The 20,562-nt window shown below is 36.0% G+C and overlaps 1 protein-coding gene across 5 annotated transcripts in view; it reads left to right on the forward strand.

Annotated features, from left to right (window-relative positions):
* Positions 1 to 20,562, forward strand: part of MAP4K3 (mitogen-activated protein kinase kinase kinase kinase 3) — a 198,672-nt gene that overhangs the window by 84,408 nt on the left and 93,702 nt on the right. For all 5 annotated transcript variants that reach the window (XR_014018527.1, XM_081264490.1, XM_081264487.1 and 2 more), the window contains one exon: positions 19,421 to 19,511. Coding sequence is in view for 4 of the 5 variants with exons in the window: in XM_081264487.1 (XP_081120613.1) it covers positions 19,421 to 19,511 (91 nt within the window). In the remaining variant the exon portion in view is untranslated. The remainder of the gene's footprint in view (positions 1 to 19,420; positions 19,512 to 20,562) is intronic.

Genomic DNA, 20,562 nt, shown 5'->3' on the forward strand with positions numbered 1-20,562 from the left:
GGATGAGGCATGTAGCAGGCCTACCGTAGGTACACTTTTATAAATATGTGTGTATGTTTTGTAGATGTAAATGTAGATTCTTATTTTTATTTGAAAAGTACATCCTGAATATTTCTCATGTTATTTCTACCTCCTTGAAGTTGGCTGCATAGATTTCAGTTGTATAAGTCAGTTATTTAAACAGTTCCTAATGACGATAAAATTTAGTTTCACAATTACAAATAGCATTGTCAGGTACCTACAGGGATATTATGCATATTGTCATCATAAAGTCCTAGCTGGTCAAAGGATATGGACATTTGAAAGACTCTAAGAAGATACATATTAGGAATACTGTATACTAGGGAAGACTATACCTGAAATTTTCAGGGTTTCCCCCTATGTTTTCTCAAAAAGGTTATCATTGATCTCTTACTGTTAATTAGCATTTCTTTGCTTCTAGGGATGGAATATCCCACCACCACAACATACCCACACATGCCTCTTGGCCTTTTGTTATTATTTTGTAAAGAACCTGTCCATACCAGGCATTTAATTAATATTTATTCGTTGTCTGCTTGGTACCAGATGTTGGTATAGGTGTTGGGCACATAGTAATAAATAAAGTAGATGAGGCTTCATTTAAGAAGCTGAGATTTTAGTCAGGAGAGACAATAAATATGGAAACAGCACATAAATAAGATAATTTTATGAGCTAAAATAAGGTCATGTGGTTGAAAGTGGGTTGGGACTAGTAATACTAGTGTCACAGTTTTGCAAGGCCTCTACAGGTAGATGACATTTAGATTGAGATTTGAATAATAAGATAGTATTGGCAAATCCATTCCAGCTAGTGAAAGGCAAGTGAAATGCTCTAAAATAGGAATGAACACAGCAAGTTTGAAGACAGAGAGGAGGCCAGTATGACTGTCTCATTTTGAACCATCAGGAACATGGAATTAAATAGAGTTGAGAAACCAGGTAAGAACTAGTATAGATGGTCTGGAAGACTGTGATAAAGAGTAGTTTTTTTGTTTTGTGTGATGTGCTGGGGATTGAACCCAGGACCTTGTGCATACCAGGCAAGCACTCTACCAATTGAGCCCTAAAGAGTAGATTTTATTTGAAGCATAGTGGAAAATTGTTTGGAGAGTTTGGGGCCTGAGCAATGGGATCAATTAAATGAGTAATCATCTTCTACTATATTTTGCATGTCTTGCTAAGAGATCCAGTTAGAGATTTTGAATATGATTAGGCAGTTTGATATATGCATCTGAAGCTCCTGGAGAAGTTAGATTACAGATGCAAATTTGAAGGTCATTAGGATATAAACAGTACTTAAAGCTTTGGAAGGGGATGAGATCACCTAGGAAGAAGGTATATAGAGAGAAGGCTGGGGTTGGGGTTGGGGTTGGGGAGCTGAAGTTAGAACCCTATGTAAATCTAATATCAGAGGTCTGCTGGGGGAGAATCCAGCAAAGAGCTTGAGAACAAGTTAACCAGTTACATTTAGCTAGGGAACACACCTGCTGAATATTTTATGATGGAAACCCATAGAAGAAAGTCTTTGAGGAAGGCAGGAGATGAAAACTGTGTCAGATGATATGCTGAGAGATGTGGAGGAAGACTGAGAATTGCACATTGGCTTTGGTGCATTTTGTTAAGATTAGGTCAGTGAACTTGTGGAGCTGGTTCAGGAGAGAATGGGAGGAATGGAAGGGGAGATGAAGAAAGAGTCTTCTCTCAGAATGAAGAGCTTGAGATGATGGAAAGACAGTATCCAAGGTATAAGACTAAGAGCAGGGGCAATTGATTCATGTTAAGAGGTAAGACTGAGTATGAGTACATACGCAGGCAGGTTGGTGGAATTGATATTGGGAAGATATATTCTTATCTGTTTGCATTCATTTTCTTTTGGAACCTCTAGGATATTTAGAATGAGAATTGGATTGTGTATTAGAGATTTAGTGAGAGAGATAAACACATGAGATGGACATCCTAGAAAATAGGAAAGTGTATCTCTTTTTCCATACATATACATGTACAAATGAATACGCGAATAAATTTGGATTCAATCTGACATCAATAAGCGTCTAGTTGAAATTCAGATTTGAAGTGTGTCTAGTATGAAGCTATTGCTCAGATGTAGTGTGACCAAGAAGAAAAGAATGACTTTTGGGGATATGCATAGTAGTATGCCCCAATGGCCAATTTGAAGATTTTTTTTGTAAGGATTTGATAGGGCTGGAATTGAGAGAGATTTAGAAAGTAGATTGTAGAAAAAATGTATTTTTTTTCATCTGAGATATGTTGATCATGAGATGTTTAGAAATTGCTTATGTAGATGTACACAATGTCCACTTGATGCATAGTTCTGCAACTTGTGGGAAGAGGTCTTGGTTGGAGGCATGGACTTGGCAATTACTGGTGTACAGTAGTAATTGTAGTTGGAGAGTTTCAGAAAGGAAGAAGGCATCGTCAGTATCATGCTGCGAAGTGTCAGGTAGAATGAGAATTGATAAGAGACCTTTGATTTGGGAGTTAGAACAACGTAGGCCTTTGCAAGAGTAATTCCAGCAGTAAGAGGGTAAACAAAGAACTCAAAAAATTAGATAATAAGATAACAAATAACCCAATCAACAAATGGGCCAAGGACCTGAACAGACACTTCTCAGAGGAGGACATACAATCAATCAACAAGTACATGAAAAAATGCTCAACATCGCTAGCAGTCAGAGAAATGCAAATCAAAACCACCCTAAGATACCATCTCACTCCAGTAAGATTGGCAGCCATTAAGAAGTCCAACAACAACAAGTGCTGGCGAGGATGCGGGGAAATGGGTACACTTGTTCATTGTTGGTGGGACTGCAAAATGATGCAGCCAATTTGGAAAGCAGTATGGAGATTCCTTGGAAAGCTGGGAATGGAACCACCATTTGACCCAGCTATTCCCCTACTCGGTCTATTCCCTAAAGACCTAACAAGAGCATGCTACAGGGACACTGCTATATCGATGTTCATAGCAGCACAATTCACGATAGCAAGATTGTGGAACCAACCTAGAAGCCCTTCAATAGATGAATGGATTAAAAAAATGTGGCATTTATACACAATGGAGTATTACTCTGCAATAAGAAATGACAAAATCATAGAATTTGGAGGGAAATGGATGGCATTAGAGCAGATTATGCTAAGTGAAGCTAGCCAATCCTTAAAAAACAAATGTCAAATGTCTTCTTTGATATAAGGGGAGTAACCAAGGACAGGGTAGAGACGAAGAGCTGGAGAAGAAGAATAACATTAAACAGGGATGATAGGCGGGAGGGAAAGTGAGAGTTAAGGGAAAATGCATGGAATTGGAAGGTGAGCCTCAGGGTTATACACAATTACATATAAGAGGAAAGGAGGAGTAGGAGGAAAATTATATAAGTGGAAGAAACGATTTATAGTAGAGGGGATGGAGAGAGAGAAGGGGAGGGGAGGGGAGGGGAGGGGTGAGGGGACAGTGGAGAATGGGATAGACAGCAGAATACATCAGTCACTAGAAAGGCAATTTGTAAATCAATGGAAGTGTAACTGATGTGACACAGCAATCTGTATACGGGGTAAAAATGGGAGTTCATAACCCACTTGAATCAATCTGTGAAATATGGTATATTAAGAACTATGTAATGTTTTGAACAACCAACAATAAAATAATAAAAAAAAAGAGGGTAAAATAAATAGATTGTAGTGAGGTGAGGAACAATGCAAATTTGAGAAAGTAATGCAAAGAAAACACCACCCAGACTTTTCTCTGAAGAAGTCTGCCTGTGAAAAGCAACAAGGAGATGAGTTTAATACAGGGGAAACAAGATTAAGGGACATTTTAATGGTAATTTGAGCATATTTGTAGGCTGAAAGGAAGAAGTCAGTGGAGATGGAGAGACTAAGAGACCTAAGACAGACAGAAGTTTAGTTCTGTCTTACAGAACAATTCTGAGGCAAACTGAGGTCAGCAGTTCAGAGATGCATGAGTTTCTGTTTTTTGTTCCATCACCCAGTGCAGTGCTCATTCATGTGCTTATGTGAGGCTGGGTCACCCATGTGTCCATCTTCAGTTTTCAGGGAGAGAAATGGGTATTTTCAGACAAACAATTTCCTCTCTTAAGGGAGTGAGATTGAAGGTCACATACCAGTTCTGCTCATTTTCTGTTGCTAAATTATGTAGCCACACAAATGCAAGAGTCTGGAGACCACATTACCCAGCCTCTCTCAGTTGGAGGAAGCAATGTCCTAAGCTGAGAATGAAGCAGGGGCTGGGTACATAGGATATTTGAAGAATAACAGAAATGACTTTTTGTTGTTTTAAAAGCCATTGCAGGGAATAGGAAGAAGAAATTAACTAGTTATCAGCAATAGAATTGTTATGCAGTGTTATGTACCTAATCAGTGTTTGAAATCAGTCATTTTTGATTATTAATATTAACATAGCCATGTTTACAATTCAAGAGCAGTCATTAGAACATGACTTTAAAACAATATATATAATCAATTTTTACCTAGAAAATTTCTCTAGAAAATTTTAGGATTATAGGAAAATTAGTCAGTAAGAGAACTAGACAAGACCCTATTCCAAAGAAGATAAACTTTTCACTGTTTTAAAAACTACTCATGAGTGAATTTCCTGTCCAGTTATTTGTCAGTTTTTGCTTCCATTTTTTTGTGGTTAAGTGAAAGATTATATTCTATTCTTTCTTGTAACGATGTATAGAATTTACAACATGGTCTAATATTTCATTGTGAAGACCTGGAACTAATATTTTATTAAGAAAATATACATTTTGTTAGAACAATAGTCTTGAAAGGAAACTGTACTTTCTTTACTGGCATGATGAAGGGAGAAGTAAACCATTCAACAATAACAGTTGGCAATTTTGATAACCCGACTTTCACTAATAGATTGAATTAGGAAGAAGATCAACAAGGAACTAGAAATAAATATAAAATTGAGGATAGAGCTCAGTGGTAGAGTACTTGAACATGTGGATGGCCCTGGGTTCAATCCTCAGCAGTACAAAAAAAGTGAAAGGGTGGGAGATAAACTAACTCCATCTAACAGACATCTATAGAACATTCTACCCAGTGGCAGCAGAGTACACATTCTTCTCAAGAATTATGTTTTGCAGTTTTCAGTAAGCCTTTCATTAGTTTTGTTAAATTTATACCTACGTATTTTATTCCTTTTGTAATTAAAATTACTGTACATTTTGTAGTTAACATTACTGGGACCTGTTGCCCAACACCAATCCAATAAGATGCTATTAGAATTATTTTTATTAACTTCATTTTCAGATGTTCATTGTTCACAGATGGAAATAGTCGATTTTTGTATATTGTTCTTTTACCTTGCAATTTTGCTGAACTTACCCATTGTAATAGTTTCTTAAGAATTTTCTACAAATAAGATTATATCATCTGCAAAATATAATCTTCCTTTTCAATCTATATGCCTTTTATTTTTTAAAAAAATGCAAGACTTGTACACTGAAAACTAAATCTGTTAAAATAAATGGAAGATCTAGATAAGTGTGAAGACATCCCAAGTTAATAGACTAGAAGACAGTATAGTTAAGAAGACAGCACTCTCCAAACTGACCTACAGAATGAACACAATTATGATCAAAATCCCAGCTTGGACTTTTGCAGAAATTAACAAAATGTTCTTCAAATTCATGTGAAAATGTAAGGGATCCAGAAGAGCTCAAATAATCCTGAATGTGAGAACATTGTTGGAAGGCTTTCTTTATACCAACCTTTTTTTTTTTTTTTGAGATTTTTTTTTTTTTAGGCAGAGAGAGAGAATTTAATATATATTTTTTAGTTATCGACGGACACAACATCTTTGTTTGTATGTGGTGCTGAGGATCAAACCCGGGCCACATGCATGCCAGGCGAGCGCGCTACCTACCGCTTGAGCCACATCCCCAGCCCCTATACCAACCATTTTAAAAGTTACTACAGAGCTATGGTAATCAAGACATTGTGGTACTGGCACAAGGATAGCTATATTAGTGGAATGGACTTGAGAGTCTGGAACTTACCCTGATCTTTTTGGTGAATTGATTTTTGAGAACAGTGCCAAGATAAGTCAAGAGAAAAGACAGTGCCCAAACAAGTTAATAAGTGGTGGGAGGTGGACAACTGGATATCCACATGAAAAAGAATGCAGGTGGATGTCTGTTTCACAGCATATTTGGAAATTAATTCAAATCAGATCATACATCTCCATGTTAGAACTGTAAAGCTGCTATAAGAAAACATAAGTATGTCTTTGAGATCTTGGGTTAAGGCAGTGCTTTTAAAGGTATGACCAAAAAAATCAGATAAATTGAATTACATCAAAGTTAAGTTTTTTTTTGTCAAGAAAAATGATAACCATCAACAAAGTTTAAAGAGAGTGCACAGAATTGGAGAAAATATGTTGATAAGAGACTAAATACAGAATATATAAAGATTTCTTTGAACTCAAAAGAGAGAAGTAACCCATTCTCACTGGGCAAAGGCTTAACACAGGTGGCCAACATAAACATGAAAAGTTGCTCAACATCATTAGTTATTAAGGAAATGCATTCAAAGCAGAGATGCCCTTCATACTAATTTGGATACTTATAATAAAGATAGACAATAATAAGGGTCAGTAAGATTGTAGAGTAATTAGAGCCCTTACATGTTGCCAGTGGTAATATAAAATGGTGCGCCCACTTTGGAAAGTCATTTGGCAGTTTGTCAGAATTGTTAAACATTGAGTTACCATATGACTCAGCGTTTTTACTGTTAGATATATTCTCAAGGGAAATGAAAGCATATGTATATATAAGAACTTGTATACAAATGTTCATAGTAGCATTGTTTATTATAGCCCAAAGTGAAAACAATATATAAAAACTATTGAGTGTAAAAATGAAACATGGTGGATCCACATTTACTATTATTTAGTAAAAATAAATGTGTATATAATATGGATCAAATATTATGCTAAATGAAAGAAGCTGGTCACAAATGATGTGATTCTGTTTAAATGAAATGTCTAGAACAGGCATATTTGTGGATATAGAAAGTAGATTAGTGGTTACCTAGGGCTGGGGAAGGCGTGGTGGGAATGACGGGTGACTGCTGATGAGACTAAAATGTCTTAGTCGTGGTGATGGTTGTACATGGCTGTGAATATATTAAAAATTTTTGGATTATAATTTTAAGTTAAGTGAATTATTTCTCATGAAAGTTGTTAAAATAATGCTTGTTGTGGTATTAATACTTAAAGCAAATTTTTAGACTACTAAATAGTTCCTCACTGGGTATAGGTAGTTAATACTGCTAGTAGGACTACTAGGGCTAGTTCTTTCTTTGCAGAAAGAAAGGAAGCAGCATTTTCCCTCTGGTAACTAGGAAAGATTTGATGAAAATGCAAGAGTAGAAAAGGAATTAAAAATGATGTTTGCTGGACACGGTGGCACATATCTCTAATCCCAGCTTCTCAGGAGACTAATAATATAGGAGGATCACAAGTTTGAGGCCAGCCTGGAAAACTTAAACCAGATCTCGTTTCAAAAAATAAAAGGGGTTGTGAATGTAGCTCAGTGGTAGAGCACCCTTGAGTTCAATCCCCAGTAACCCCCTTCCCCCCAAAAAAAGGAGGAAAAGAAAAAGAAAAAGATGATGTTCAAAAAGTGGTGCATGATAAAATACCAGGTAGAGAGGAGCACTGTAGGAGTTGAAAGCCAGGCGAGGGTGGAGAAGAACAGTAGTGAACACTGCTATCTTGAGCGTAATCTCCCATGCCTGAAGGAGCCTGAATCCCATAAGTAGCAACCTGGTGGAAGTGGGAGGAAGAGAGACCAGGCAGAGGCCCAGGGTGGATTTCTGAGAGATAGGACTGGTGCTGGGCAACTGGCCATGGAACAGTATTTCTTTAGAGTATGTATATTCAGTACTTGTAAAGTTGTAAAGTTTTTTTTTTCCTTTTTTTTTTAAATTATGTAGTCATATTTACTTTGCTAGCATCATTCGCTGTAAGTTGGTGATCACTTCATCTCATTTTGCATAATTTCCCAGCTTTGATAAAAAAAAATTGTAAAGAGCTATTCCTAATAATAAAGACATGTTTTAGCCTGGTGGTGCTGCAGATTTCACTAGACTGTCATTTCTTGAGGACAAACTTTATATCCTTTTTCTTTATAATATAGATTCCCACTGCCTGCCACATTGTCTGGCACCTGGTAGGCACTCAGTAAATACTTATTGGATAAATCAAACTAATGAGGAAAATCTGGCAACTAATAAGGTAGAGATGAATTTGTTTATGCCATGTATTGCTACTGAATAACTAACATTTATTCAAACTTAATTTGTGCCAGGCACTGTTTTAAGTGCTTTGCATATGTTGACTTGTTTAATCCTTGTATCATTATCCCTGTTTTTTATAGTTAAGGAAACTAAAGTACTGAAAGTTTTAGTACTTTGCCCTAATTGAGTGGATAGCTGGAACTTGAACCCTGGCAGTCTAACTCTAGAGCTGCTTTCGCCACTCCCAAAGTTTGGCCGTGGTGTGGGAGTTCTTTGTATCAGATTGAGCCAGACGCGCGTGTGTGTGTGTGTGTGTGTGTGTGTATCACTTCAACTAGTGATTGTTATGTATGTTAAATGTGTAAATGAACTTCACTGGGGTAAAATAAACATGATTCTTCAAAATCAGTATATTTGCCCAAAGTAGATATCTTAGCAGAAATTGATGCAGAATAAACCAAAATATAAGCCAGCAAACAAACTCTTAAAAGAATACGATGCAGTCAGTAATTAGTAAGCTGTTCTTCATACCCTGACATAAATGGAACAGGACTCTTAGGTCACAGAAATCTCAAGTGACAGTAAAATCCTCCTGGTTATATATCAGAGCAAACAGACACAGTTGAAACCCACACTCCACAGGAAGCTGTTTCTTCCAAGAATGGTGCAGCTATAGAGTGTTGTAACAAAACTGTGTCTTTGAATATATAGCTTGCTTACTTAGTGAGAAACTTTTTGTTTAAAAATCACAGACTGTAGAGATTTAGCAGTATAAAATTGTATCAGCAAAAATGAAACATCCCCCTCTTCCTGGAAAATATCACTCACTTTGACATAAAGAGATTGTGTTGAATTCAGTCTTCCCTTTTTTGGTAAGATGGCTGTAGGTTCCTCTGGTGTGCAGTTTTACTCATTGCAGTGGGACAATAAACCGGATTTTGTGGGATTACAAGTTTGTTGCTATAGTCTTAAATCGGATTGGGCTAGAACATTGTCAGCTGTTGGCCCATTTTGAACAAAAATTTAAAAATAAAGTAAGATGAATAGTTGTGTCAGAGATGGCTAGTAGAGTAGAACTCATGTACTTTTGGCTTACAACAACTGTCATTTTGTTATAGGTCTCTTAAATCTATCTTTCTTTCTTTCTTTCTTTCTTTCTCTTTTTATTTTAGTGATTTCAAGTTAGAATTTTAAAGTTACTTACAATTACTCATTTGTGGTATTGTTTGCAATACCAGTTGCTAAAATAGAATATAAATGCAGACAGGTAAGTGATTAATTTTTAGATAGCAACTTTTTAGGAGAAACTCTTCTAAGTGCGGAAATTCATTCCTTCTCCAACACAATGAAAAATACTGAGATTGATAAACAAGGAAATTCAGTGGGAAAATAGGATAGTATTTTTTTTTTGTATGTTCATGAGAGAAGTACATATTAAATTGTAGAGCAAAATTTAAAAAGCAAAACAAGGTACCAGTAAGATGTCAGTCCACTATTTTTTCACAAATTTCAAGTTGCATTTTATGAACCTTCTTTCCTGTCAACATTTGATGTTGGTTTTCCTGTCCGTAAAGGTAGAAGAGGCACTTTCTCCCTCTTTATCTTGCATCAGAGTGGCAAGTCATTAGGGAATGTCCTTATGTGGCACCTTTTCCTATTTCTCTTGAGTGTTGAACAGGTCCCTCAATACCCAGTGTTTATTGCCATTACAGACAGAGTGGCTGTTACATCATTTATTCTACAAAGGTTCATAGTTAAGGAAACTAAAGTACTGAAAGTTTTAGTACTTTGCCCTAATTGAGTAGAGAGCTGGAATTTGAACCCTGGCAGTCTAACTCTAGAGCCGCTTTTGCCACTCCCAAAGTTTGTTTGATTTTAAACAACAAAGTTTCTCACTAAGCAAGTTATATTACCTTCCTTGTTTTGGGGTCTTCAATCAGACCTGCATGGGTAAACTGGCTCTCAAAAGAAGAGCTGGACCATGGTAAGAAACAGAGATCTCACAGGTTAAGTCAGTAATCTCAGGTTAAGCCATTCTGCCCTCACAACCTGGATATAATTTGTTTGCATTTGAGAGTGTTTTCTCAAATATTTCTTTAAAATAAGAAGGTGGTAGAATCGCCAGCATAGTGGCACATGAACAGGAGACTGAGGCAGGAGGATTGCAAGTTCAAAACCAGCCTGTCTCAAAAAAACAAACAAACATTTTGGGACCGTGACTAAGCAATAGAGTACTTGCCTAGCATGTTCAGGGACCTGTGTTCAGTTCTCATAAACACACCCACACAAAAGAAGAAGGAAAAAACTCATTCTTTTTATGCATAAATGTATACATACACACATAAATAGATATTCAAAATATTTGTGGCATAAAATTTCATGGGGACAGGGGACAGCTGTTAGAAAACAGGGTTGAAAAACAAGCATTAAAGTATGACTTTTGGAGCTGGTATCACAGTTTCATTATTTTTTCCAAAAATTAAACCTAATCATCTGGCACAAACTACTTTGGTATAAAATCATTATAATTTATTTTTTTAATTTGTTTTGAAGTACATATAGAAGTCGGTAGAATTACTTCCCTTAAAATCTACACGATGCCTTCTTTTATTCTGTCCTTACCTGTAGCATGTACCTGTAATCCCAGAGGCTGGAGGATGAAAGTTCAAGACCAGCCTGAGAAACTTAGTGAGGCCCCAAGCAATTTAGACCCATTCTTAACATTTTTTAAAAATCAAAAATTTAAAAAGGGCTGGGGATGTAGCTCAGTGATAGAGTGCCCCTGCCTTTGTATTTCTTTGTAGTATTAATCAGGGCCAGAATATATCCCCCAAACTAAAACTAAAAAGTGAGAGCTAGTTATTTGGTTTTAGGAAGAAAATTGTTATTACAACTACTTAAGCTAGTTTCTCATCTTTTTAAAATAAGCCACTGGAATTTTATTTTATTTACATATTTTAAAGGTGGTAATTGGATTTCATTTAATGTATTTCCTGTATTCTCTGGTAGTTTGAGGTAGCTTCTTTTTAGAGAATCACAGCTGGGTGTGTGGCACATGCCTGTATTCCCAAGGATCTGGGAGGCCAAGGCAGAAGGATTACAAATTCAAGGCCAGCCTCATCAACTTATCGAGGCTCTAAGCAACTTAGTGAGACAGTGCCTCAGTATAAAAAACAAAAAGGGCTGGGGCTGGGGCTAGTGTTTAGGTGTCCCTGGATTCAATCCTCAGTACCCCCCCCCAAAAAAAAAAAAAAAAAGAGAGAGAGAATCAAAGTTCTGGGATGTTAGCCATGTCATGTATTACTGAAATGCTGATAATTCCATTTATTGCTTCTACAGCATGAGGTGGAGTTTAAAAATTATGTTGAATGGTACCTTTGTTAATCAACTTCTTGTTGCTATGACCAAAAATACCTGACAAGAACAACTTAGAGGAAGAAAAGTTTATTTTGGGCTCATGATTTCAGTCTGTGGTCAGCTGACTTCATAGCTCTGGGCCTGAGGTGAGACAGAAAATCATGGCGAGAGGGCCTGGCAAAGGAGAGCTGCTGTTTATGGCAGCTGGAAAGGAGAGAGAAGACATTCCTCAAGTGATGCCCCAATGACCTACTTCCTCCAGCCACACCACAGCTGCCTCTCAGTTACCATCCAGTAATCCATTCAGATTATTAATTCATCCGATGGGTTGATCCAGTGATGAGATTACAGCTTTTAAGGTCTATCTGTTTCATCTTTGAACATTCCTGCATTAACATGTGAGCATTTAGGGGGATACCTTATAACCAAACCATAACAGTACCACTTAACAAATGGAAAATTAAAGCTGGTTGTAACATACCTTTATGAAGAGTGTGGATATTTGGGCTGGCGGTGTAGCTCAGCAGCAGAGCACTTGCTAGCACATGTAAGGCACTGGGTTCAATCCTCAGCACCACATAAAAATAAATAAATAAAATAAAGGTATTATGTCCATCTACAACTAAAAAAAAAAGAAGAAGAAGAAGAGTATAGGTATTTGTTCCCACTTCTTTATGTTTAAAATAATATAGAAGTTTGAAGACTTGTGAATGAAATACCCACAACATATGCATAAGAAACCTTATTTGTTTTCCATAGTCCAAATCAAAACTTTTCTCTTTAGCCATAGGATTGTGTTTGTTTGTTTTTGTTGTTGTTTTGTGGTGCTAGGGGTTGAATCCTGGGCTTTGTGCATGCAAAGCAAGCATTCATAGGGTATTTTTTTTTTAAAATATCATGGTAAAAATATACAACTTGAGACCTACCATCTTAATAAATTGAAGTACAGTGTTGTTAACTGTAAGATGGATGTTGTAAACCTCTAGATCATTTTCATGTTTCATTACTGAAATTTGTATTTATTTAACACTAAATAAATGTTTCCATGTTTCCTCTTCTACTCTGTGTCTGCATTGACCATTCTACTTTCTTCTTCTGTTAGTTTGACTACTTTACATACCTCATATAAGTGGAATCACGCAATATTTGTCCTTGTAGGACTGGTTCCTTTCATTGAGCATATTATTCTCCAGGTCCATTCATGTTGCAGCATATGATAAGACCTCTTTTTAAAGAAAGAATAATATTCCATTGTGTGCATATGTGAAGAGATATATATACATAGAGAGAGAGAGAATATTGTGTGTGTGTGTGTGTGTGTGTGTGTGTGTGTGTGTGTGTGTATCACATATTCTTTAGCCATGTATCCACCGTTGGACATTTGGGTTGTTTCTGCCTCTTAGCTATTATGAATAATGCTGCAATGAACAAGAGGGCACAAGTCTTTCTTTGAGATTTTGATTACAGTTCTTTTGGGCATCTGCTCAGGAGTGGGATTGGTGGATCATATGGTGCTATTATTATTTTTTCATCATCATCATCATCATCATCATGGTACTGGGGATTGAACCCAGGTATGCTTTACCACTGAGCCACTTCCTCAACCCCTTTTATTTTTTATTTTGAGACAGGGTCTTTTTAAGTTGCTAAGGCTGACCCCGAGCTTGTGATTCTCCTGTCTCAACCTCCCAAATCACTGGGATTACAGCAGTAGGAATTACAGGTGTGCTCACTCAGCTTTTTAAATTTTGGAGGAACTTCTATACTGTTTTCCATAGCAACTGCATGATTTTACATTCCCAGCAGTAGTGCACAGGAGTTCCAATTTATCAGCATCTTCACCAACACTTATTGCTTTCTGTTTTTTGTTTGTTCATAGTAGCCATCCTAACAGGTTGGAGCTGAGTCTTCACCATGGTTTTTGTTTGCTTGTTTATTCTCTGGTGTCTTAGACATACTAACAAGCACTCTACCACTGAGCTACAACTCTAGCCCTCTCACTATAATCTCATTTATTTATTTATTTTTGTTTTAGATGGATATAGGACCTTTATTTTATTTATTCATTTTTATTTGGTGCTGAGGATTAAACCCAGTGCCCCACATGTGCTAGACAAGTGCTCTACCACTTTGCTACAGTCCCAGCCCCCTCATTATAATTTTGATTTGCATTTCTATGATGATTAGTGATGCTGGCATCTTTCACATACACACTGGCCATTTGAATGTTTTTGGAGAGACAAATTCTTTGTTCAGTAAGAAAATAATCCCCAGCATTATTAATGTAAAATTGACAAATGCAGGTTGTATATATTTATGGGTATTACAACATAATGTTTTGATATGTACATGTTGTGAAATGATTGAATCAAACTAATATATTCCTCATCCTTGTTCATTTTTAATTGTTAAGGTTGTTGTCTTCTATTGAGTTGTAGGAAATCCTCATGTATTTTGGATATTAAACTCTTATCAGATATAGTGTTCGCAGATATTTTCTTCCATTTGGTTGTTACCTTTCCAATTGGCTGATGATTCCTTTTTCTATGCAGAGATTTGAGTTTAATGCAGTCACAATTGTTCTGTTTTTGCTTTTGTTGCCTGTATTTTTGACAAGACCAATGTTGTGCATTATTTTGCCTTTATTTTCTAAAGGAGTTTTATAGTTTCAGGTCTTGCACTTAAGTTTTTAAAACATTATGAGTTGATTTTTATATATGTAAGAGAAGTGTCCAGTTTTATTCCATTACATGTTGCTATTCAATTTTCCCAGCACCATTTGTTGAAGAGAATGTTCTTACTTTGTGTGTAATCTTGGCACCATGTAAAAGAGCTTTAACAGAATATGTGTGGGTTTATTTCTAGGCTATTCTATTGCATTGGTCATGTGTTTGTCTTTATGCCAGTACCGTAAATGTTTTGGTTACTGTAGCTTTGTAAAATGTTTTAAAATCAGGAAGTATGAGATCTCTAGCTTTGTTCTTTTTCAGGATTATTTTGGCTATTTGGGATCCTTTGTGTTTCCATGTGAATTTTAGGATTGCCTTTTCTACTTCTGCAAAAAACGTTTTTGAGATTTTGATTGGGATTGCATTGATTCGATAGATTACTTTGGGTTAGATGGACATCTTGACTACATCGTCTTTCAGTCCATGAACATAGGATATCTCATTCCTTTCAGTAGTGTTTTATAGTTTTTACCTACAAGTCTTTTGCCTCCAAGGTTAAGTTTATAACTAAGTATTTTATTTCTTTTGATGCTCTTGTAACTGGGATTGTTGTAATCCCTTTCAGATTGTTTATTGGATATAAATGCAACTGATTGTATGTGTTGACTTTTTTTTATCCTGCAGCTAGCTTGCTGAATTCATTTGTTCTAGAAATTTCTTTGTAAACTATTTAAGAGTTTTAAACATGTAATTTCATGTCATCTGTGAACAGAGGTAAATATACATTTTCCTTCCCAACTTAGATATATTTTGTTTCATTCTCTTTTCTCTGGCCATAGGACGTTTAATACTCAACTAGCAAAAATCAAAGAAACGAAAATTCTGGATAGATCAACTCTGATATCTATTTTTCTGTAATATTTTGAAGTAAAATCTATTATAAAACTGTTTCTTCATGTTAATTTTCCAGATGAATATGATAGAATTTTTTTTTTTTTATGTTCAAGATTCAACTGGTATTTTGATTGTAGTAACTCAGGGATTAATCTATGAGATATTTGCCTCCTTTTACCAAAAGTCCTTTTACTCAAAAGTAAAATGTTTTCCTTTTTTTTTCCCCCAGGGTTTTTGTCTTTTAAAATACTTGTGTAGGGCTCTTACATTTTAAATCTTATTCTTATGTATATAATTTAATTGGATGCATTCTAAAGTGTTAAAAGATCTTTTTTAATAGTTTTTTTTTTCAGGTATGTGTTTGTCTCCCAAGGTACAATAATATGTATTATAAATTGTGAGCATCTTGTGTTCCTACTATTTGTCCCACCTTATTTTTACTTTTGTGGGCTTCATTTGGTTAATATTTGTGGGATAACTCAGTAATGCATTCATATCGAATGTCCCTATTGAAAGACATACAGTAAATCAGTAAACATATAATATGTTTGATGTGATAAGAAAAAGAAAGCAAAGTAAGGGGGGGCATGGAGTTGTGAATGTGGGTAATTGCTATTATGTGCTATTTATTATACACACATATATGTAACATATTATTTTGTATTATGTAATTGCCATTGTAGGTTGAGAAACACACACATATACAGAGAAAGTAATTTGCCCAAGATCATACATCCAGTAAGTTGTGAAACCAAGTTGGATTTTTTTCCTGTTAGTAACTCAGGGACCCAGGCTGTTTGCATTTCCTTGAGTACTCACAATATTATATAACCTGATGATGGGGAAAAGTAATGAAAAAGGGACACATGACTTTTGTTCGAATTCTCTTAGCAAGAACTAGTCTTTTGGGCACAGGAGCATGCTCACTGACTGGGAAGTGTCTGACTAGATGACTGCCTCCTACCAATAATTTGCACACTATGGAGAGGGGTGCACCTATCATTTGTGAATGGCTATCCAGCTCTGCCACAATAATAATAGGTTTGCTTGTTTGTTTGTTTTTGCAGTACTGGGAATTGAACTCGGCCTCACACATGCTAGGCAAGTGGTCTACCTTAAGCTGTATCTCCAGTCCTTGCCACAGTAATAATGATGTTGATAATCACATTAATTTCTTATGACTGCTATAGCATGTTACCGCAAACTTGGTAACTTGAAACAACACATTTATTTTCTTAAAGTTCTTGAATTCAGATCAAGGTGTCAACAGGGCTGTACTCCCTAACCTCTTCCAATTTCTAGAGCTGCATTCCTTAATTGGCCCTTCAAAGCCTATAGTGTAGCAAATCCTGTCAGTTGTCACCTGGGTTGTTTAGGAAATCTACCTATCCAGGATCCTCAGTTTATTAATACTGCAAATCCCCTTTGCCACGAAAGATAACATTCACAGGTTTTAGGCATTAAGACTTTTGGGAATCATTATTCAGCCTCCTTCTCTTAACTGTAAGTAGTTAACATTTATTGACACTTATTATGTATGATGAATGCTCTAAGAACATTACATATATTATAATGTTTATATTTTTCTGCTTTAGTTCTTAGTTCATTCATTATGTCCTCTACTTGTAGTCTTGCATGTGTTTCCCATTTCATTAAGGGAGGGGGAACATCTTTTGGAAGATGAATTATTTAAAGTCTAAAAATTTTATCAAAAAACTCTATACTCTTAGAATTGGAAAGTTTTTAGAGATTATCTAGTTTAATCTTTGCTCTTGTGTCCCAATTAAGCATGATAGGATTTTTTTCCCCTTAAGTTTGTTCATTTTCAACTTTGGAATATGTCTCTCATGAGCTTTAAAGAAAGTTCTTTAAATCAACATTAAGGTATTAAATTCTTTCTTTTTTTTTCTACCAAAGTTTATATTTTTCACTTACCTTTAAAATTGAATGTGTGAATTTTTCTCCTATAAAAATATTGAATTAATTTAGCCATTTCATAATCAAATAAGATAGAAAAGAAATTATTCACTTTGGATCAACAACATTTCATGGGAGAAGTTGTACTTGAAGCCTTAAAGCCTCTCATAAGTTGAAGTAGAAATCAAAAGGAGTAATAAATAGTCTATTAATTGTATAAAGCATGCTGATAATTAGATAAAATTAAACCAAAAGCTGATATTCCCCTTTTAGAGCCTTCACAGAAGTGTAATGTAGATCCATTCAGTCAACAATTCTGTTTTGTATCAGGTGCTCAGGATACAAAGACAATTCAGGCACAGTCCTGTCTTAGAGGGCTTTGTCTTCTAGTGAGGACACGCAGACATGGATGGAGCATAGTAAGGGCTGTGATATGTACAAAGATCATAGTAAGGCTGTTATATGTACAAATTGTGATGCTTGTAAGTAAAGAGAAACCCCTGCTCATGGTGGCTTAAATGATACAGGGAGTTTTGGGTCATGTACGATGTATTGGAGAATTACAGAGTAGGTGAGGCCCACTGTAGCGGCTCAGTTGTATCATTAGATGCCCTCCTTTTCCTGTCTCTCCTCAGTGCTTTCCAAAGATCAGTCCTTCTGGGTTGGTGCCTTTGAGGTTATGTGATGATGAATAAAGTCTCTGAGGCTTACTCCAGAAAAAGTTCCCAACCTCTAACCATCAGAAGTCCTAGGATCACTGAGTAGATCAACCTTGATTGTGGAAGGCCCTTCCATTAGATTGCAGAAAAGTATAATTTCAGGGTGGGTAAAAAGCAAAAGTTTAGAACTTCTAGATGATTGGTGTTAGTCCCTTATAACTTTATAACTTTTAACTTGGATTTCTTGTTTATATGATGAAAATCAGGAATTCTTAAGGTGGGAAACTAACTCATAAGAGGATCCTAGCTCTGAGTTTTTGAGAATGTAAAAATTTCCCCCTCTTCTTTGGGGTTCTTTTCTTTTTAATTTTGTGTTCACATCACTACAGAAATTAAGAACTTGACATACCATCTGTTCTCTATTACTTCTTCCCTTGTAACTGGGACAGTGAGGTGGATTTTTATATCAGGCTCAAATGATTTGTGGTTTGTTTAGTTCTTGTTTTAGTTACATTTACAATGGGTAATGCCAAGGCCAGAAATTGCAGGGTTTACCCATCAACAACTTACTTATGATTTGAGCAGTAAATGCTAAAGCACTCTTAATTTTTTTTTTAAAACTTTGCCGCTAATACACATTTTATCCAGCTAGTCATAGAATATAGTACTTGAAAACTGAATTAGTAATCCAGGCCACTTTGTTTTAAGTGTAAACACTTCCATTTGTTCTCTTTCTGTAGTCTCTGGTTCACTACATTTGCATTCCCTGCAGTTCTGTTGCTCTCCATGACAAGTGTTTATTCAGGAGTCACAGCATGTGACACTGCTGTGGGATTGCCAGGTCACATATTGAAGAATCTGGGCAGGGAGGGAATAGGAGAGATCATTTGTTAATCTCCTGACCAGGCTCAGATATAGTGCCATTTTTATGTGGTGGAAACAAGTACTGAATACAAGACAGGCCTGTGGGGGTGGGGGTCCATCCAGTAACCTGTTGCTGCTGTTGTGTAGGCTGCTGGGCTCTGCAGAGAGCCTGTGGAAATACATCTACATACTTAGTGTATAAGGGGTCCTGCTTATAAAAAAGGAATTACTTCCTTGTTTTACAAGTGTTAGCTGTTATCTAGTAATAAAGGAAAATGTGATAAATGACAACTGATGATTATGTCCTAGGCATAATAGTAATAAGTATAAACCAATGCTTATATAGAAATTACTCTGCTTATTCTAAGTATTTTATATATATTAATTCATTTAACATTGACAACAGCCCTGGGAGATAGGTCATTGTTATTTTACTGAGTAGAAAATTGACATAGAGAAGTCAAGTAATTTGCCCAAGCTCACACAGCATAGGAAGGAACAGAACTAGAATTTGAATCTAGAAAGTCTGGGACTGGAGATCATACTTTTAATCACTGTGGTATACTTTCTCTAAAGTCAGGACTGAAATTGTCATTAAAAGTAATACCATTAACTTATGAGTTGTGTTTATTTATAGCTCATTATTTATGTTAAATGCATAATTATCTTCATATTATGTTTTGAAATAAATGAACAGTTCGAAGCTTCTCTTGCCTACTAAATATTCAACATGCTTTTTTTTTTTTATTCCAGGAGAAGATTTTGCAGTTGTGCAGCAAGAAATTATTATGATGAAAGACTGTAAACACCCAAATATTGTTGCTTATTTTGGAAGCTATCTCAGGTACATTGTTTGTTTCCCTTTTGAAAAGTAATAATGATTCCATCCCCTAGTTAATTTAACAAAATAAACTTAGCTCTAACACCATGATTTGTAGTTTCCTTTATGCTTTGAAAATAGGATATTTTCACATGAATGGAATTTTAATTTATGACCTATTAATTCTAAAACCAGTATTACAGTCATGTGGGTTGGAACTTCTGTATTTGAGTTCAGTGAGGAAGTTGACAGGCAAAAACTGACTTTTATGCTTAGTCTATGAATCTGTCTGTTGCCCCTTTCTTCTAGATGTAGGAGGATTCAGTCAGGAGCATCTCTTCCTATTTTTATCAGTACCTTAATTTTTGTGTTTTTTGTGTTTCTGGCCTCAAGAATATTATTTTATTCCTTTCCTTCATTTTGTCCAAAGAACTAGGGACTAGAATTATTTCACTAACTACTGTATGGGCACGCACACGTGCATGGCGCTGGAGATTGAACCCAGCGGCACTATACCACTAAACTATGTCCACCCAGCAGTTTTTGTTCAGTTTTGAGACAGAGCCCAGGCTGGCCTTGAATTTGTGATTCTCCTTCCTCATCCTCCTGAGTAGCTATCAGCAACTTATTTTTTTAGGTCCTGATGTGAACTTACCTGACTATGAATTTGCCATTATATTGCTTTGGCAGGACTAAGCCAGGTTCCCATGCAATACTCTGTAGGGGATCCCTCAGAGTTAAATCATGTTTTAACTTTGATATGCAGCTATGAGTCTTAACATTGTGATCTAGTCATTTTTAAGTTCCCTCCAAAAGGAAGATTGACAGTATTTCATATGTATTAACAAAAACGAAAAACGTTTCAGTGCTTCAGCTTTGATGGAGTGTATTATAGTTGTAACTTACTGCAAGCTCACATTCTCATAGGACCAGGTGCAAAACACTCTTCCTTTTGTTCTGAGCACAGCAGGTTGGAAAGACTGGGGAATTCTGCCCTAACAACAGTTCAGTCCTTGGTTCTAACCACTCTAAAAGTGTGTGTGTGTGTGTGTGTGTGTGTGTAAATAGCAACGGG

The sequence above is a fragment of the Spermophilus citellus genome (genome assembly GCF_964194105.1).
Source record: "Spermophilus citellus genome assembly, chromosome: 13".
In the NCBI taxonomy this organism is placed as follows: domain Eukaryota; kingdom Metazoa; phylum Chordata; class Mammalia; order Rodentia; family Sciuridae; genus Spermophilus; species Spermophilus citellus.